Source organism: Eurypyga helias, unplaced genomic scaffold (assembly GCF_000690775.1).
Source record: "Eurypyga helias isolate BGI_N326 unplaced genomic scaffold, ASM69077v1 scaffold17154, whole genome shotgun sequence".
In the NCBI taxonomy this organism is placed as follows: Eukaryota; Metazoa; Chordata; class Aves; order Eurypygiformes; family Eurypygidae; genus Eurypyga; species Eurypyga helias.
This window is the reverse complement of record NW_010248394.1, coordinates 15,608-36,637: the sequence shown is the minus strand read 5'-3', so window position 1 is coordinate 36,637 and position 21,030 is coordinate 15,608. Positions and strand designations below refer to the sequence as shown.

Below are 21,030 nucleotides of genomic sequence, written 5' to 3'. Positions count from 1 at the left end.
GTTAAATATGGCATCGAAGCCGGGGTGCTTTTCTCCCCGGCAGTTAGGACGGAAGGAGACTGGAGCTGGTCATCAGCAGCGCAGAGAGGACCATGGTGCTTGTCCCCAGACGCGCACGCGCGGAGGTGGGGCTTATCTACAGGCAGGGCGGGGTGCTTCCCAGTCAGGCAGTGCGCCTGGAGTGTGGTGGGGCGCGTGCTCCCAGTCCCCGGCATGGGAGGGGAAGGGCTCTTTGTCCCCTGGTTTACCAGGATGGAAGCTGGCCTGCTCCTGCTCTGCATCTCTGCTAGCAGGCAGGTTCCCCGGGCGAAGAGGCGGGGGGTCCCGGTTCCCGGGTGCGCCTGGCGGGTGGTTCTGCTCCCCGGCTGTGCCGCTACCTTGGAAATCCTGCTCTACTGGTGCACCGGTCTGGAGGTGGAGGCGGCTCTCGGGCAGACCGGTGTACGGGTGGAGCTTGTCTGGAGCACCAGCGGAGAGATGGAGCTTTTCTAGAGCTGTGCCAGCTTCAGCCTCTCCGTAATTTGTGCTTTCAGAATGAGCCTCTCCTGGCCTTTTCTGGGACTGAGCGGAGGCTTGCTGCGCGGACTCGGCTAACGCTAGGGCTAGCATGCGCGCTGCGTTTTTCGGAGGAGGAGGAGGGATAAGAGACACAGAACTGACGGGAACAGGATCCTGGGGGGAGTCGAGGGCAACTGCTCCTAATGGGGGGAAAATTGAGAGAGAGAGTGATTTTATGTTACCCAATAAGGAGAGTGACCTAGCCTTAATGACTATTATAAAAGAAAAAAAAGTAAGATGCCTTCCACATTTTCACAGTGGCAATTCCTTCTGGTGTGAAAGGCTATTATCTTCCATCTCACACGCAAACGCTGCTCAACAGCACAGCAGTTCATCACCAAAAAGGGAAAAAAAAAAACCCCACAAGAGATTGTCTAAAGGCTCTTCTTGCATTTCTAAGAGAGGTAGGAAGGAGGTAGCAGAGAATGAGATACCCTTACACAATTTTGATCATAAGGTTTTAGGCGAAAAGGTCCCTTCTTCCAGTGTTGGCAGATTTTTAAGTTTAAATAAAAAAGAAGTCTTAGATGGTCTATTGGCTGAAATGATTTTGAAGGACATGCTATAGATTTTCACGTATGGCAGGATGGGGGGAAGGGGAGGAAGTGGTATATAAAGCATTATGGCAAATTATCCGAGATCTGTGTGATGTAGGGAGAAGGCAGAGGTTAAGACCTTAGTGATCTGCACAGCCCTGCAAAAGACACTTGTGATCAGAACCGACGGGCCATCCCCTCTCCTAAAAGGCACGCAGAGGAGGACGTTTCCGAGAGCAGGTCCCCTTTGGAACTTAAAGAAAGAATGGAGGAAAATGCACTGTACCTGGCTGTGTGTGTCCTGTGGGTACAGTCCTATTCTGACTGCTTGACACTGGTCTCTCCCCTTCTTCTGGCAACTCTGGCTTGCCAGCAGCCACTAGCTGGGTGTGCTGTAGCTCTTGGTGGGCTCCTTCCCCTGCTCCTGCATCACTGCTTTTCAGGGGCAAGGACATCTGGGTTGGGGACCTGTCTGTGGTGTCAGTGACGCCAATCCCTTTGCTCCAGCTGGCAGCAGAGGAGTTCCTGGATGTGACAGGCAAGCCTCCGATAGCTTCTGACATGCGGCTGGGCAGCGCGAAGGAGATGGGCTCCAATGTCGTCAGCGGCGGCGATTTGATGGGCTTTTGCCCCGTCTTGGGGGAGAAGGCGAGGGGTTTGCAGGCCTTCTCTTCAGTTGGGCTCAGGTCCAGAGTAAAGAAGGGACTCATCTTCTCTTGGAAAGGGGAGACTGGCTCAGAGCTCGTGGCACTGCCTGGTGTCTGGGACTGGCTGCCTGATTCTAGATCCTTCTTTAGTAGGCTTGGCTTCTCCTTGTTTATGCCAACTGACTCGAGGAAGGAGGTACTGCTGTCCAGGCACTCGGACTCTGCCTGGGGCGGGCTGCACTGAAAAGACATCGGGTCAAAATCCAGGCTGGCCACTCCGATATCTGGTGGGCTCAGGTCGACGTCTTCGGCAGATCGAGGAGAAATCAGGGCAGGAACGTGGATGAGCCCCTCGTCCCCATCGCTGTCGTCGTGGGGAAGGTTGTCGTACGAATTGCAGCGATTCATGTTTCCTAGGAGCTCTCCGTTGAAGGAAGCGGACAATGCATCGCTGCTGGACCGAGGTCTTCTGGGCCGGAACAGTTTAGATTCACCTAGGAGCGAGTAGATACGCAGGGATTAGCGTCAGAATCCTACTGTCCGGGAGGGGATGGTTCAGTATGGGTTCTAAAGCAGTCTTAAGGCGGCGTGTAACTCGGTGAACTCTGACCACAAAAGTACCATAGTTAGCAGTAACTGTTGATTACGTTTGCTCAAACTCTTCTGTGGCAGCTCTCGGGTCGATCTAGTGTGAAACTTGGCTTTGTGCAACAGGAATTTAAATGTGCTGCAGACCTAAGGCTTTCTTGGAAAGCATTTTCCTTCCTGCTGCCATCTTTTCCACTTGAGAGAGGGGAGATGGCAAGGATGGACATAAGGGGTGCTGGCTTCACAAAAGCAAGAGGTTTGCTTTTCCTACCTTGGAAAGACCTGAAGAGGGTTTCCCGGTGAAACCCATTTGTGCTGTTTCATTAATTAGCAAGTCCAGCTTTTACTGGAGGGGTGGAAAATCAGCTCTGTGGTATATCTGCAGTCAGTAAGGTCAAACTGCCTGGTTTTAATCCACACACATTAAAAGCGTAGGTACAAATCTGACTTACCATCGACAGCATGCAGAGAGGTAAGGGATTCTTCGCTTTTAGCTGAGCGGAGAGTCCCACTGTCCCCTCGTCCACCTACGGAAACGCAACCGGGACAGTGAGAAGCTGAACTGTGAGTGTGGTTTGTATTTGGCTACGTAATGGTGGCCAATTACAGATTTCTAGTAACAGTACCAGTGTCCCGAGAGTAATGGCTGTGCTTCTTTGTCATGGGGTTGGGTGGCTTTGGTTTTGTTTTCACTCCAAAGCCCATAAAGCAAAACCTTTATCCTGCCTGACTGTTAACAACTGCTCACTAAGACAGACGTACTGAAGGCTGTGAGGGTTGTAATTTGAAAACGGCACCAGGGAGAAGACGTGATAAAAGTCCTCGCTGGCCCATGTTTAGGGATTTGTGGTGTGCTTTACCGCAGAAATACACTGCTGCTACTTTTAAATCTGAAAAGAGACAGCAAACTTTATATGGGAAAGCCTACATGCACTGTGGCTACAAAAGGTGGTTGGGTGCCTTCTGCAGTCACACCCGTCTTGATTCTGGGGTGAATGTGTTTGTGGAGAAGTGCCTTTACCTAGTTTAACTGTCTTTTGAGAGCCGCAGGGGGCCCAGAACTGTATTCTTATTTTGTAAGAGCATCAGAAGGAATTATTCTGAGACTTATTATAGCAGAGCCTCTACATTCTCTTGCAAAAGCAACTGAGAAGAGCATTAGGGGCGTGTGCTTGAGTAGGTTTGCCTCTTGAGCTGAACGAGATGCGCATAGGAAGGAGCAGTTAACTGGAGACGTTATGCACGGCTTGAACGCTAGAAGGAGATAGAAGCACGCTGCAAACATGAATGCTGCTGTGCTGAAAAGCCCGGGGTTTTGGAAGCTGGCGTCGCACCCTTACCTGCCAGGGCTATGGCTTTCATTTCGGAGGGCTCGCTGGGGTTGCGCTGCAGTTTGCGCTTGGACACGGACGATGACTTTCCCAGGTTGAAGAAGGAACGCCAGCTGCCGACTGGCGACTTCTTCATCTTGCTGGGCGGCCTTTTTCTGGGGTGAGAAAACAGCAATGGTTGGTGGTGTTAGCATGAGTTGGTTTCTGCTAAAACAAAGCTTTAGAAACTCGGCCTCTTGAACAGGATGGTTTCATTGTTACAGCTCAGCGCTGAAGTTTTGCTGGGTAAATCCCACCAAACTTGTGAAGGTGAGAGAAGATTCTGTACCCGTGTAGCACACCAGCTAAGGAACGACTTTTTTTGAGCTGGGAGATGCACTGGTTCTCTGAGGAACCGTGCAGCCCTGAAAGGAATTCAAAAGCACCTCTTGCTCGTGCTGTAAAATCACATTCGCCTCCTCCCACTGCCATTGGTATTGATTTCTAGTGTCAGCAAGTCTGTCCGACTGCTCCACGTGGAGGGGAACCTGGATTTGTTACAGGCAATTAGTCCTGAAATCTGGAAAACACCACTATTTCCAGGTGTTCACCCTGTTTACCTGTAAGTTTCTGCTGTAACCAAAAAAACTCCAGTTATGACACATGCTGGACAGGAAACTTGTCTCTACCTTTCAGATGGGAAGTCTATGACCGTGTGGAATTTCCCCTGTAAAGCTGCAGGGCCTTCTCCCACTTCTATGTATTTGCTGTCTGCCACGATGGGAGAGTTGATCTGGGCTTGCGTCCGTGCCTGTGCCTCCTCCAGCGTGAGCAGCTTCGTGGAAGGAGAGGACACCAACAGAGACTTGGGCCGCGACAGAGAGCTGTGCCCTGTAAGGGAAAACCACGGGGAGAATTGGAAAACAGCAGAGATCAAAGCCTTGAGTCTGTGTGCCTAGGGAGGGGCTGTGTTTTTCTAAATCCCTGTTACCCCAGACACTGTCAGATACGGTCAAAATAACCATTTTGTCAGAGGGATGTTTAGGACAAAAAAAAAAAACAACCAATCCAATAATCTCAATTATAAGGGCATCTTAGTGTATTTTTAAAAAGGAAATGAAAGGTGGAGGGAAGCAGGTAGGTTAGAAACTGTCACTGATAATACTTAAGCTTCATCTGTATGCAGAATTCTGTAAAGAAAGTGATGGTTTTTCCTCTTAGAAAGCTTGGCTTCAGTCATTCCCAGGTTCCATCCCTCGGTGCAAGGGGAAATGCCACGTGTGCCGTCAGGTGCCACAAACTAATGTGCAGACGGCCACCGTACAGAGAAATCTAGTGGTGTGCCTTGCCCTTGGCCTTTTTACAGCTCGTGCTTGTTTTTTGGAGATGAACGTTTCGTTTCTGTAGTAGCTGATGTTGCCTCCTGCTGCAAGGATCGGCTCAGCGTCCTTGTAGAGGAGCACAAGGAGCCTTCTCCCCGCCAGTTCCACGTCAAAGCCCGCCGAATGCGAATGACCAAGTCATTAAACAATTAGCTGAATTTACACGGTCCTTTCTAAGCCTGGATAATCATTTGGCTCGGATACTCAGCACACTTATCTTCCCCTGGCAGAGCCCAGCCTGCTGTGGGCTATTACTGTTCAGCCAAGCTAACCTCTGGCTCCTATTGCCTAAAAACTGCCTTCCGGTAGGAACAAAAGCTGGGCTTGGAGCAACTCTGCTATCCTGAGTAGAGGCAGGGCTTGGTTTAAAGTGGGGAGCAGCAAAGATGCTGGAAAAACAGCTCTCCATACTCCTCGGGTGGTGGTAACCGTGCCCGTTTCCTAGGAAAGGCAGGTTATCAAAGCAGATGGTACCCACTTAACGCTGCTGAGGAGCGGTTGCAGCTCGCGGTGCCCGTGTTTGATCTAAGAGGGTAAACTTCCTTCCTGGGGCAACTCCGCTCGCTTTCGCTGGAACCAGGTATACTTATGGTCTTAGCAGTTACGCCAGGGAATTTGTAGGTTCCAAGGCTGAGTGCTGCTTCAGGGCTGGGCACAAATGTGTCGCAGTTCATTCCTCACCCTAAAGCCACCAACCAGCAGCACAGAGAAGTGGCAACTGCTCCAGGGCCAACGCAGGCTGAGGCACGTGGCTGGGCAGCCCTGCTAATGAACCCATCCAGGCTATGCCAAAGAAATAACCAGGATGGCAGATGTCAGAACAGTCCCTGCTAAGAGCAAGGCTGAGTTTCTTAACGTCAGCATGACCCAGTACAGAGTGCCTCCTGTACACCAGTTCGTTTCTGTTCATGTTCTCGGGTGCTGCTAAGGGCAGACGGATCGTGCATCGTGTTGTACCGCAAGACGGCTCCAACGGACAAGCATGCAGGAGCATCGGTGGTTTTAAGGTGGCGGCGAGGGATCAGGGAGGGGACAAAAAAGACTCCTCACAGTTTCTCAGTGCTAGGACATGAGTAGCATGTCAAAGTAGCAGCCAAACACTAAGATGTGCGCTTCTGCAGAGCGCCCTTGGCTTCGAAGAAAGGTACTGATAGCAATTTCTAAAACCAGGCTACATTTGCCAGGTTCTAACACCCTAACCCTGGAACTGTGTCCTCTAGGTTATAGCAAAAACCTATTTCACATGTCCCAGGGAGGCTCCAGTACCCACCGAGTGCCTGCCCCCTTTTTTTGATCACGGTAACGCTGGCGGAGGAAGACACGCACCTGCTCCATCCCGTATGACTGAGCTGAGTTTGGAACTGAAGAGGACGTCCACGTGGTTCAAGATGAATTCCACCACTACCGACTGGATTCGCACCTCCATGAAGGCAGCCGTCCCGCTGAAGCAGGCGGACTCGATCTGCTTTGATCTGAAGAAAAGGCAGGTTAAGTGAGAGGCGAACAGGGGAAGACCCACCCCTCTGGGGTAATGATCACGCTGACTGGCCATTTCTATCCAGATTTTGGGTTCAGGGTCGAGTCTTACTGAAGCAGCAAGAGGAGCACTGGGTCTACAAGGAAAAGGAGCGTGTGGCAGGTCTGGATCGAGGTAAATGGACTGCAGATGCAAAGTGGGGAGCTTCATGTTGTTAATTTATTTCCAGATCCTGAGAAGGGCAGCAGCCTAATGCAGCGACACTGTACCAAGTGCCTGTACCACGGCCTGCCACGTGGCTTTCCCTCTAGCAGGGAATGTCTCCCACTGATCCTGCTCAGCCACTACACCAATATTCACAAAAGCCACTCCAGCAAGAGATCATCTGACTGCTTGTGGGTGAACTGCCAGAAAGGAGAAAAGAGCTTACCCTCAGTAAGAGCACAAGGGGAATCTATGGCTTGGAACGCTCAGGTCGATATCAAAAGCAGTCCAGAAATTGATACAAGAGATTATTTTGAAGCAATTTTTTTTTAAATTGCACCATTAATTTGAAACTACCCTATTATGCACATTCAAAACAAAATTTAGGGGACAGATTTATTCAAGATCATTTCCGTAAGTCTGAATTTTTGCAGCCAAAAGCTGTCAAATTAGACTCCAGAGACTTTACAATGGGAAATCAATGATGCCACTGAGCGAATTTTCCTGGATAATCAAGGACACACTAGTCTCATCTAACCAGGAGAGGGGAGAGTCTCAGCTAGAGGGAGGGCTAGGAAAATCCTTCCTCCCCACTACTGAGCTGCAGTCAGTGGAATGGCACTGCGGTGAGGCAGAATAACACTGGGGTGGAGGGAGTACCTTAGGAGGTTTGGAGCCCAGACGATTGCTAAGTTCTTAGTGTGCATGTTTGTGATGGAGCAGTAGTCAGCCAGACGAGCTAAGTGTCTCATTAGGAACTCCAGTGTCCTGGAAAACAGGAGATAGGCAAATGTTCAGCACCAATGAGCAGAGCCACGCTGCAATTCACAAAACAAACCCCAGTTCGTTATTTTCTTTTGCTTTGACAGCTCACAGGAGAAAGAAAAGTGGAACTATGTACCCTAAGACTGATGGTAAAGGTATCTTTAGCAAACAGTTACAGCGGGGTGGTCGAGGGGCGTCTCTCCTGACTGTCCAGGCTCAATGCAAAGACGGCCGAAGCATCTGCTCTCAGTCCAAGGGCTGGATCCAGCAAACAGAGGGGGATGGGAACACCCTAACTGCCACCAGCACAGCAGGATCTAGAAGCAGCATGCCCTGGAAGACCACCACAGGCTGCTTTATTCGAACACCGCACCACGGAAACACTGTGTGATGCAGGGCTCGCTGGGTGGGTGTGGGGAAGGATGCTGAATGCCCGTCTGTGTAAGGGGGGAAGTTTTAATTTGGACACCCCAGGATATCGCAAACCATCACACTGTATCCGCGTCCTACTCATGAAATCACTGGCTACAGGTTTCTCATAGGTATACAAGGCAGATACGAGGCTAAACTTCACAGGTTTCTGTTCACTTGAGAAAAACTTGGGGTTTTATTAATCTGAAGCACTACGGCTAGCACCCAGGAGGAGGGAGCACCAGCTATCACACTAATTCGTTATTTGAATAGCAAGTAGCACACATTAATAGCTTGTGACACATAACTAATTATAATTAGTTAAGACTGTTTTATTATAATGAGTTATTGATATTCAAACAATATAAGTATTTATACCACTCAGGTACAGCATCACACTTGTCTGGGTAATCAGCATACATTAACATAATTAACATGTAGATATTTATTAACATACATTGTTATAAATAGTTATCAATCTCTAAATAATTATCTTCCTGCATTGCAACCGGCCACTCAGGGCACACAATCATTAACTGGTTCTGCAAATTTACCGTGCATTAAGAAACTGATAGGGCAATTAATAAATACTTCATGATAATCATTAACAGCCAAATATCCCATCTACATACACTATCAATGGTCATACGAACCACTCAGGACACAGCATCACAACTGCGCCAACTAATTACAATCATTATTGCTATTTAGTAACTCTCAACATACATCACAATTAGCTATTTGTACTGATTACAGTATAGAATTGGTCAAGACTATTTACTATTAGTTATTAATACTGTTTGAAGAATCATTATCCTACAGTTTTGTATTTAGTTATTAATACCAATCACTATGCTTTGTAGCCCAATGCCCACTACCATACCCTGCCCTAACTTTTAATACTGAAGATCATTAACATGTCACTATACTCAGTCAAGACTCATTACCATATTAGTCTGGTACCAAACCAATTTATTTGAATATATTATTATAATTAGTTGGTGATTTTTTAAAACCCTATCATAATGAGTTATTTTACTAGAGCTTTGTTATAATTTACTAGCCTCTACTATTTGCTGGGGCCAGGGCAGTGAGAATTGGAGACAAAATACACTTGACCATATTAAACCGAGGGCCTGACCCAATTTGGGGGCTACATTTCACTTTATTTAATTGTGAGCCCTAGAGCTGGTATTGTGACCCCCCAATAAAACTATTTCCTTAGCGGTATCAGCTACTTCTGACATGAGAAGCTTGTGTTTACCCCCTACACGGAGTTTCCAAGGAAGTCAAATAAGGCCATGCTAAGTACGTAGTGCTTGTCTGGTAATGAGCTAATTAAAATATAAATGGACTGTATACAGCCACCAACCATCTTATACAGAGGCACAGCAGGGTTATCTTGGGAGGGAAACCTGGAATCGCAGCGTTTCATGCCAGAAATGCCAGCAGTAAGAAAATACCAAGCTATAACACCAGTCAAGGCTGCACTAACCTGTAGTGAGGAGGGGGCAGCTGCTGGATGACATCGTGGATTTTAACCAACCGTTCCTCATCTGTAGCAGCAGAAACCGCGTCCTGGAACGAGGCAGGAAGGGAATCAGCTGCAAATAACACTAGATACCTGCCGCAGCGGTCTTAACCACGTGGCCAACGTGCTCCTCTTCAGAGAGGCGTCTGTCTCTTGGGGACAGACCAGCACATGGATAAAGTAAATCAAGATCTGGGCCACTTTATAGCTTGATTCATAGAGCAATTCCTTGGAGTGGGTGTTCAGCTCCGAGTAGCACTTGCTTCTCATCCCACTCCTGCTTGAGAAATCATAGGGGAATGGCAAACAACAGGGGAATTCTTGCAAAGCATTGTTAGTGTCCCAGTAACCTTCTCGTGGGGCCCCAAAAGCGGAACCCGTACAGTGAGACACAGGGGGCAGAGGCACCCGTGAGCAAAGCGAAATGGGAAACAGGAAAGGGACTTCAATCCCAGGGCACTGCCTGGGATTTGAATGGGGGGATGTATCTGCGCAAACCGGATCAGCGTTAGGCTGGTGATTTCGGAGGTCTGCTTGCTGCTGAATCCTTTTCAGCCTTTCTCTGTTTGACCTGTGTCTATGAAGTCACACGGAAGTGGAAAGTGAAAGGGGTCGTGGCCTTGGACTTACCGAGAACTTCTCGTAGAGCTGATAGGTCAGCAGAGGGTTCGGGAGCTCGCGGAAGTAGAGCTTGCAGAGGGAGCCCACGCAGTGAATGTCTTGGATGTAAATATCCTTTGTCAAGTCGGGAATCTGTTCGGAGTCAAACTCGTGGCTGGAAATGAGAAGAGAAAAATGAGCAAAGGGGTTTGAAAAGGAGGAATGAAAATAAACCCCAGCACAAATTACAGTCGGGAAAGGAAGGGCTTCCTGATTTACAGGAATAAATAAGTACTTAGTCACCAAAGCCACACGACCCATGGCTGTGGTGCTGCTAGACTGGATTTTTCCAAAATGAGGCTTTTTTTTCTCTCTACTAAGGCATGTCCAGTTCATTTTACAACACTGGCTAGTCTGCAATCCCTTTCGCTGCAACAAGGCCTGCCACGAGGTCTCCAGACAACGTCTTCCAAGACCAGGGAGACAATCGGAATACTTAACCCCCACGGGCTGTGACTGGGAGCTGCCCTTGCCCACAGGTCTGAATGAAAGCTGCTGTCCCTGTGCATTCCAAAGGCCTGGAAACTGAAGCGATAAAGCAATGGAACAGCAGCGCTACCGGCAGCTGCTGCACATGGAAGCTAGTGTGTGCGGCAGTTCCTTGGGGACAAGCTGGTGAGCTGAGCTCGCCTCTGCTGCAGGGTGAAGACAGCCAGGAGCCACATGAAGAAAAATCCCGAGCATTCCCTTGGTTTTCAGGGAGAGAAAACCCCAAATCACCAACATTTATGAAATAAAAGCTGAGCTTAGGAGGCCACGAGCTGGCTCGCTGCTGCGATTCGTGCGTGGAGAGCGCTGTTTCAAATTAGCAGGCCAGACCTGCAGGGACTCGCGCGGGGAGGCAGGCCACTGGGGCTGCTCTGGCTGAAGCTCCAGTTCCCCACGAGGGTCTTGAGGCTGTAAACCATATCTGCTTATCGTCGACGTGGGGAATCATCCTGCCTACGCTACGACTGCAACGATGGCGGGGGCTTGGTGGCAATGCCCCTGGCTTCTCCCCGTGTCTGAGCCTGGCAGTGTGTAACGCAGAAGATAAAACATGCCTTCAGCACAGCTCCAACACGGAGCTCACCTCGCTGCCTACAGAACAGAGCCAGTTTGTGTCCGTGTCCGAGACACCAGGTGTTTTTGTAGCCGCAGCAGTCAACTGCACACCTCTGACAAGACCAGGAGGAGCTCCTTCCTTTCTCTAGGCACGAAAGCCTGACTGCCCATAGCCTGACTTTGGGCAGAAGACGTCTCTGAACAGTCCACCCCTGCTCCTCACCCCACAGACAGCACAGAAGGAGGAAACAAGAGCCTGTTTTCCCCAGGTGACGGACTGCCACAGCCAGCGTTCACTGTACACTGTTCCCACAGGCATGTCCTGACTCATCACTTACACCTGGAGAGAAACTCGGTGCCTGCACGTGGCTCCACGGAGGGAGCGATCACTCAGACGGGAGATCCACCAACCCACCCCGTACAAACACCTTGGCTGAAATCTGGCCATATCCTGCCCTATTCCAGGACTCCAGTACCTTTATTCCTAGGAATAAATCTCATGCTGTGTCAGAGCCTCTCAGAAAAAGCCAGAATACAGGGAGACACACACCAACTCTACACTCGCTCTGGTTTGCCCACCAGCCCAATAAAGGCGGCGACTGCAGTGAGAGCCAACCTCTGTCCTGGAGTAAATCTCCCATGTGGAATAAATCCTCTAACTTTCTCGCCAACCCAAAAAGCCCTTTAAATCCAGGAGATCCAATTCTTCCCTGTGAAACTTAAGAACAGTGACTCATTAATAAGGATACTGCAGCTCTAGCTTTGAAATAAGCCTAATGATCTGTTTATGTAGCTGGAAACTACAGCAATGCAACGTGTCCTACATTAATCAAACACTTATGAAATCTGTAGTGATTTAGATGAACGCCGGGACAGTGACTACACGTTATGCCATGTACTCCCTTTTGTCTTTGGAACGTCTCAGAAAACTGAAAAATGGGCTGTCACTTCATTCTCTGTGCCATACCAGGGAATTACACCATTCAGGTTTTAGAAAAGCATTTTTAAAGCACCTTTGGAAAGCGGCGAAGGAGCAAATGGTCTTGGCAACACAAAGGGAAAAAACTGACTAGGGCAGCGATTAGAAAGATGGTCCACCACAAGTCAAAAATGAGGATTTAAAGGGATGAAGCAAGGGCAAGCATTCTATTCAGCCAAGACTGCTGTGGGCAACAGCTAAACAAGAGTCTGTGGATGGAGCTTGCTGTGATGAGAAACAGGATTAAGCTGAACCAGAAAAAGCCCATCCTACGATGGTTTGTGCAGCAACTGCACCGGCTCAAACCTGTCCCTTGATCTTGGGAATAGCTGGTACAAAACGGATATTCCTTCATATGGAAAATAGCCCTCTGCTGCCTCTGTGAGGCCGTGGGCTCAGAAGGGCTCCGGGAGCAAAAGAGGAATGAAACACGACAGCACGGTGACACCACAACCCCAGAGCTTTCTGATACTCCATCTGGACGGAAAACATCCCACACAACGAAGCCTGCCGACCAAGCCTGCATTGCTCCGAGGCGGTGGCAAACCCAGCGTGCCACCCACCGAGCGCACATGCCCCACAACCCCCACGGCGCAGCCTCTCAACCCGTCCCACGCCAACGGGTTTGTCCAACACGGCGCCCCTACCGCAGCTTCTGGATGTTGGAGGCAATCCCGGAGAGACGATATATTCCATCCACAATGCCATGCTTCTCAATGAATTCCGTGCAGCTCTTGAGGACCTGGGGGACTAAAGAACAAGTGGTGTTGGTTAGTTGAGGATGTTACTAAAGCTCTACTTCAGGTTGCGGTCTTGTCAGATGCCAGAAGCTAAGCCCACGGGCTACTGCTTTAGTTATTCCTTCGAGGAGAAAGCCTGTAGGGAATTTAACCTTAGGGGTTGGTATGGGAACTGGTCAGAGGTGTTCTGGCATTTCTTTAAAGCAAAGGATATGAATCAGGTTGAAAAAAAGTCAATTCTTGTCAAGCAGAGACAGTGCAGGTCCCATCACAACTCACACGAGAACTGTGATGTTAAATTCCATTCCAGAAGAGCTATAAAATTGAGTAAATACACTCTTTGGGCGAAGACTTCCTTTGTTTTCCAATCTACACAGGATTAACCCACACTGCTTGGTTTAAGCAAATATAAATGTTAAGGAGATGCTACTTTCTGCACCAGGGCCAGGAGAGTCTTTACAACCAATAATTTCATCCCCAATGTCTACCGCAGCGTGACTGGATTTTGACAGCCACACAACATACCACGCTCACAGAAACTGCAGACAGGCCGGGGTATGACAGAATGGAAAAAATAAGCCCAGAGGATATAATTAGGTGTCAAGTTAATATTCAAGCCGCTTCACCAACCGATTCCTTCCAGTTGACTTCTCAGCCTCACGCAGCACCCACTGCCGGAGCTATCTGTCCATCCTTGTCAGCTTAAGGAGGAGCAAATCACTTTATTTATAAAAGGGAGATGAAGCTGCCCCAAACACAGAAAGAAAATTAGGATTGAGCGCTTGTGAGCATCAGCAAATCTCCAAGGAAACAGCTCAGATCCTCGAAGATGCCTCTGCCATCCACCTTTTTGCTACAGCTCCCATGATGATCTAGATTTATCCTCACATTAGATGCCAGGTCTGATCAATTTGCCACGTGACACAGATTCCGAATAGGTCATGTGGTAAATCCCCTTATATCAAGCAGCAAATGCCATCTGCCAGTCAGTTCTCCTAAGTGCTACTGAACTCGGATGCTCCGTGCTTCTCCAGCTTGCAGCAAACACTCGTGCAGCGAGACAACGACTCGTTGTAAGTGGTTCCCTGGAAATCAGCAGGTGCATCCTGGGCTTGGGGCACATCCGCTCCGTGCTTGAGCACGGGACAGAACAAAAATCCCCACGGCACATGAAAATGTTCCTTCAAAAACCAGTTTTGCAGGACAGCACTCACCCCTTACCGCAAAAAGATCCAACGTGTCTTGAAGAGGAAAGTTTTAAGACTTTAAGCGAACAGCGAAGGAGCTGTGTCACACCCAAGCAGCTGCCAAAAAGGGCCGAAATGGGTTTTACGTTGCACTGCAGTGTGTGACCCGAAGAACAACGGTCCACACTGGGACGTGAATGGGGCTGCCCTTGGGATGGGTAGCACCGTTGAAATCAATAAATTAGCAGATAAAAAAAAAGCACGTTCCCTGCCTGCCCAGTTGCTATGGGGAGGCTGATACCATCCGGGATGGGCATGGGGAACCTACAGAGCCAGCTCTCCTCTTCATCCGCAGCCACCAGCACAGCCGGGATACCTGCCTGTGCTCCCTAACGGAAGGCCTGTGCACCCGGCAGCCAGCTCTGTGTTCCCAAGGCCTTCTCCCCCCGGCGTTTATCTACCCGTGCAAACAAACGGCACGGCAAGAACGGCCTTTACGTACCAGTTCAGCTGAGCCGCAACCCCTTGTGACAATGTGAACGGGGTGACGGGAGAATGGGGGGAAGGTGAGGGATGGAGCACCAGCAGCACACTTCCTAAAGTCCTTGTCATGGAAGATCTTGGGCACAGGATAATTAATATACACTGAAAAACTTGCAGCAGGCTTGTTCTATGCATTTCCTAATCTGGTTACCAGGACGATCTGTTCTTTAAGCTAAATATAGCATGCCAGCACCATAGATATTTTGGGGGAATTTTGCATGGTTGGGGAAGTGACTGAAATTCAAGCAGGGCTGTAATTACACTTGACGGCCCTTTGCTGGAACAGCGACTTCAGTTTTCAACAAAGCTGACACCTGCCAATTACGTGCACGTTTAACCTCCCTCGCCCCTTTGCATCCCAAGCCCTTCAGCTAAATATACGCTTATATATATTTGTATTCACACACGTTTGGAGGGAACAGTGCCTCATTCCAATGGAATGAAACAGCAGGGTGACAGCACAAGCTCAGACTTAATTTTGCGAACACGAAGCGTGCCCAGAGCACGACCTACGGTGGCTTCGGACGTCACACCGTGACTTTTCCAGGTGCTGCACTGGAACACCTACCCCGTCCCGAGAGTCTGAGCGCTGTACACATCTCCTGTTCCACAGTCACATTCCCACATTCCCTCCCTCCCTCCGCTGTCTCAAATAACAGGTAGTTCCAGGAAACTAAGCACGGAAGGCTGGAAACGTGGAGGCACCAAAGGAGAGCCCGGCGTATTTCATCACCACAGCAGCCAAAGGAATTTTTTCCACTCGTTCCTGAGCATCTCTCAGCTGGCTTGAAAGGTTTATTGCCTCTCCTAGGGCTCGTTAACTGGTTAATTCTTTGCCTTTAAGAGGAAGCAGAAGTTTTATGGTGTTCATTCTGAAGACCATTTTGATTCATCTTGAAATCAGTCACTTTTCCTTTCCTATCTCGGTTTTATTTTTTCCTTTTAATCTTTTGTCATGCCAGGCTTGCTATGTTTGGGGTTTTTTTTAAATTTTCTTAGCGCATTACTGGAATCAGAACTATTTGTTCAGCCTGAGGAACGAGGCCTCCCGTCAAGCTTCCCTCCAGCAGCGTCATTTCCACAACATCACAGCAATGAGGTGAACGGCCACCCCAGCCAGGCTTTCTGGCTGGTTAATGGCCCATAGCCCGCTGCAATGCAGCTGCTCAGCTGAATTCCACACATAGCAAACCAACCTGGGAAAGCTAAAGCTGCAGCCCAGCAGGAACGAGGGAAAATGAAATAAACTGGTCCGAGCACCGCTCCGAACGGCCCTAACGAAGGTAAGAACCACGGCACGGTGCTGAGGAAGCATCTCAAAGAGAACAGAGTGAAGGACTATAACAGAAGGTGAAGGGATACGGTGAAACTTATATCCTCGTAGCTCAAAACAATCAGCTGTAAGAGAAATTTTAGGTGGAGGCAGCTCACACTTAACTGTCCCGACTGCCTTCACAAGCAGTGAGGAAGGACGGGTACGTGCAGAGGACGAAGTGCCCCAAGAACACCCAGCACAACACCGAAGGTGTGAACTGCACCATGGATTTGCCCCTTGCTTGAGGTTTTGTGACTAGCGAAGACCCCGTCAACTTCCAGAGAGCTGAAATTAGACCAGTCAACCCCGGCTCCCTCAGCATATTAACACGTGGTTATGTAAGAACCCAACAAAGAATATCCTCGCCCGAAGAAAGAGTTGCTTTTACCCCAATCATTCTTCCTATTTTTAGCTCAGTTTTGCGAAGAATTGCCCAAGTATTTTCTAAAAGAACAGTAAAACACCCTGTAATAATTCAGACTGTAACTTTTTCTAGGAATCTCATTTCAAACTACTCATTTCTGAAACTCAGGCTCCTCAATCTTTGTCCCCATGTTTGAATCACCGGGAGTAAGAGAGCAGCACAAGACTGACCAAGCAGCAATCTTCCCGCAAGATGCTCTCTTCCCGGTTTTCCAGAAGCGACCCACAATAAAATTATTTATGCTGTTGATGAGCCGAGCAAAGTCCGAGCCCGCTAGCCCAAGCTGCACTGCTTCTGGGGAATGTGCAATGCTTCTATCTGAAGTGTGACTTCTGCCCGTGGGAAGAGAGGGGCCATAAACCAGGAACCGGTTCCAAGGGCAGATTCCACACAGGGCCCGTCTCTGGACTCGGACTCTGTTTTTTAAGACCGGACTTGTCATTTTATGGCAGCTTATCCAGGAACTGTGCAAACAAGGTGCAAAGTTGAAGCCTGAGAAACATAAATCCCACCGTGTTGCATAAGGCAGATAATCACGTTTGTCAAGCCCCGGGAGATCAGCCACATTCTCCACGTCACGGGTACGGCGGTGCTGGGGCGTTCTGCACTTGAAGGAAGAAATTTTTTGCACTGCAAAGAAAGAAATTCTTCCCGCAGAGGACGGGGAGGCACTGGAACAGGTTGCCCAGAGATGCTGTGGATGCCCCATCCCTGGGAGTGTCCAAGGCCAGGCTGGATGAGGCTTGGAGCAACCTGGTCTAGTGCAAGGTGTCCCTGCCCATGGTAGGGGGGTTGGAACTAGATGGTTTCTAAAGTCCCTCCCAACCCAAACCATTCTATGATTCCATGAAGTACCACGTGTATCACAGACTGAAGCCTTTCTAAGTACATCCATCTCCCGGGCTGTATCCAGCAAATGCTCTGGGGTTGGCTTTTTTCTGTTTTAATACAAAATACCTACAAAATGGAATAAAGACACTACCAATACATTCCTATTTAGACTGTGCTAGTTTTTTCTGCTTAGATCAATTACTACAGTAAGTCTGAAGGGGGAAAAGCATCCACCTCTTTAAGAGGAAAGGGGTAAGAGTCCTGTATGGACTGCGGCTTTTTTTTTTTTCATGCGTGTTCCCCTACAGCTGTAGTGTTTTGAAATGGAAATTAATTTTCATCTCCCTGCTGTCCTCTGGGTCACTCAGGCATAAAGAATTCCTCTCCTCACAGCTGCAGGCAGGGTGAAAAAGAAGGGGAGAGAGAAATGGTCCCTTTTCTTTACTGCAAAAGCTTCTTCTCCCTTTCTGCAACTACTTCCCCCAAACAAGTAACTCCCCACGGGGACCCCGTGTACCTCTCCGCAATGCTAACCCCGTACCCAATAACCCCGAGTTGCAGCAATACAGAGGGCAGGTGGTGTGTCGATAACAGTGTCTGTTACATTTGGAAATTTGCCCAAAACAGCTCAGATCTATTGGCCTTTAAAAGCATCAACTTGGGTTGAAGGAGTTTGCGTAGCTGAGAGCGCATCTGCAAGAAGCTCATCTGCAATCTGGGTCAACTACCCCGCTTGAGTCCAGGCAGCTGGGTCCATCTTTCATATGATGTGGGTCTGTGTGTGCACGGGCACATGCTACCAGGTCAGAAGAAACACTGAGGCACCCAAAACACAGCCTTTCCATGATTTACAGAAGCGCTGCAGTGAATTCAGCACCGTTTGGTTTCCAACACGGTTGGCACGTTTACATTCATCAAGTTATGCAAACCCAACCAAGGAACAAAACCACCTGTGCTAACACTTGCATAAATACTATTTAAAATACTGTTTCTATCATGCTCTTATGCTCCAAGTACTTCACCAGTATTGGAAACCTACCCACGGGGGCAGATACAGCCTGTCAGGTGGATTTTACCAGCGTGGAGATGGAAGGGGAGATACCCAGCAAGTTCCCTGAGGCCACAGAAAGCGCGTGAGCGATGGGGTTGGAGCTCCCAAGCGCCTAGTTCCAGCTCACTGGCCACAGCTTCGGTCTTTGATTGCCCAAGTCCCTTGGAGATGGATTCTGATAGAAAACCATTACTATAAATTGTGCAATAATGAAAGGAAACCGGTTTTGGCATGGCTGAGACCAACAGGTTTCAGTACCTCACCAACCTCCTGCAAAAAGGGATAGCCCAACGAAGAAACAGCCAGCCGGATGAATGGAAGGGACTGGCTAATATTACCACCGGCCCCACTGCATTACTGCCCCAGAATGCAACCTTACAACCGTTTCTCCCCCCAGAACGCAACTTTACAACCATTTCCCAACCCCTTTACCCCATATCTCTGCCCAGAGCTGTGGCAAAGATAGAGTCAGATGCAAGTGAAAGTGCTGAGACAGGTTATTTCTTCGCTGCGTAACATAAAACAAGCAGAAAACGATAAAGGACCATAATAAACACAGATGGTCAGTTTGGGCAAATCGGTAAGTAAAGTAAATCACTCCAGGAGGAGAAAACATTAAATGTACCTCTGTGGCACATCTATGGGCACTGACAGATCAGCTACCATTTCTTGGTAACTGAAAAAAACACGCCAGTGTAGGATTTACCCTTCCACAAGCCACGTACTGTACAACGACTAGCCATGTACTCTACAATGAATCAGTTTCCATTTTCTCAATAGGACCGTAGAGCATGGAAAAATACCATTAAGGGAAGCAGAACAGGAAGATTTCTGGTTTCCTCGGTGCCTGAATTAGGCAGCTTGCCAGGACACACAAGATACACCTACTGATTTGTGAGCTGTAGCCCCGTGCGTGCATCCTCCACTTGCCGTGTGTTTTATTTATGGCGCTCTTTCCCCTGGCATCAAGGAAAGCATCACAAAAATTACTGGGTAAGTAAGGATGCATTATTTTTCCTGCTGTGCTGATGGAAAAGTTATGATCCACTGTGTCTTGGGTTTTTTTTAACACCTATATTATGGCAGACAGGGTGAATCGCCCTCCAGATACATCCATCTGCTAGATGCCTAAGAGTGAAAGAGATGAATTCTACTTCAAAGGACGTGCCCAAAGTCACACAAGAAATGTCTTTGCAGAAAGAGAGAAATGCAAACAAATCCCTCAAAACTCAGATTTATGTCTCCATCATTACCTCCTTTAGGCATATAAATACTTAAAAATAGAGACGGAAGTAAAAGCAGGACGTAAAATCTGGACCTGCTTGGAGGTTTGAAACATTCTAGTTCACATTCAAACTTGTCAGCTTGGATACTCTGAAAACACCTCAAAAATGCCCCAAGGGTTCATTCAGGGAATGAATGCACCTAATATAAACCTTCAGCCTCATCCACGGCCAACATCCTCCTCAGCCCATCGTTAACGACCCTGGCCTACTTTACCGTTGCCATCCAAGCGTTCGGGTTGGCGCACGCCCCCTTCCCCTTTTTCGTGCGGCGTTTCAGTAAACCTCCACGTAAGAACAAGAAGTTACTGCGTAGGCAAAGCTCCTGACGTGGTTGCCAACGGCCAAGTCGTAACAATCCCAAGCAGACTCGGGAAGCGCACTCCGGGGTTGCTGTACCGCCACGTAACTATTTGCTGCTTGAAGGGTGGCAGGCCCAGGTAAAAATCTATTTCTGATGGAAGTTCTGTGAAGGCTAAGAACGGCTTTCCGAGTGGAAAACCTTGGAGCAAAGCAATTCCCTACCGAGGACATCACGAGGAGGGATTTCAGCTGGGCCTGCAGAACATAAATTGGAAGTTCTTGGCTTTCGGGGGCCGCTTTGTGTTTACAGTTAAAAATAGTATTTAAAGAAAGGATGGGGCAAAAACCAACTATTTTGTAAATATTTATAACTTTCTACTTTCCAGTGAAGTTTGCTTTACTTCTTGTTTGTCATGTTCAATATCACTCTCTAGCAGTGAGAGAGTGGACTTGTTAAATTCACCCTCTAAGAGTTAAAACATCAAGAAAAATGAAAATTAATAAATATGTAAGAGGCAGCTGGCCTGAATTCCAAATCCAGGCTTCCTTCACCCATGGCGAAGATCCAAAGGCAGCCAGGCAGACTTTTATTACAATGAAAATTATTAGCTATTAAAAGGGACTCCTCACATTAATACCAGGAACCAAAGAGACGACATACAGATTGCCACGCTTATGCTTGAGTTAAGGGGAACCAGATTTTTACAGATCCTGGCCAAGATGCTGCCCGAGTTCTCATTCCTTGTGTTTCTCTGTTCTGGTAAGAGCGCTCTCCCCATACTCAGATCTGCAATAAATTAGCATCGAAGGCAGCCACATCACCCAGCCATGGCCAGGGGATGGCTGGGAGGGAAGGATAACACCAGGGGACCCAGACCAAGCTGTGATGTCACCAGAAATCCCAAGGTGCCCTACGGAGCTTACCTGAAGAGCACGCTAACCAGCACAAGAGAACAGACCCATCCCTTGCAAACAGCTGCAGCTAGAAAAGCAATACCTCTGCCTGTTGGTGACAGATCACCCCTATTTTCTAGTATTCAAAACTGAGGGTTAGAGCCAGTTGGAGACTGGTCCACTGATAAGAACTGCCATTTCTGAATCCATCTTTTCCCATTATGGAAGCTGATGATGTATCAATGCAACAAATGCATAAAGAGGTATTGGAATCATAGAATCATGGAATGGTTTGGGTTGGAAGGGACCTTAAAGATCATCCAGTTCCAACTCCCCTGCCATGGGCAGGGACACCTTCCACTAGACC

The 21,030-nt window shown here is 48.5% G+C and overlaps 1 protein-coding gene across 1 annotated transcript in view; it reads right to left on the bottom strand.

Annotated features, from left to right (window-relative positions):
* Positions 1 to 5: 5 nt before the first annotated feature.
* Positions 6 to 21,030, bottom strand: part of LOC104509184 (rho GTPase-activating protein 32-like) — a gene marked incomplete at its 3' end in the record, with an annotated part of 26,186 nt that continues 5,161 nt past the window's right edge. The window contains 11 exon segments of the mRNA XM_010151039.1: positions 6 to 147; positions 149 to 698; positions 1,381 to 2,235; positions 2,782 to 2,856; positions 3,670 to 3,815; positions 4,329 to 4,530; positions 6,348 to 6,493; positions 7,363 to 7,470; positions 9,374 to 9,456; positions 10,040 to 10,184; positions 12,740 to 12,842. Of these exon segments, the coding sequence (XP_010149341.1) occupies positions 6 to 147; positions 149 to 698; positions 1,381 to 2,235; positions 2,782 to 2,856; positions 3,670 to 3,815; positions 4,329 to 4,530; positions 6,348 to 6,493; positions 7,363 to 7,470; positions 9,374 to 9,456; positions 10,040 to 10,184; positions 12,740 to 12,842 (2,555 nt within the window).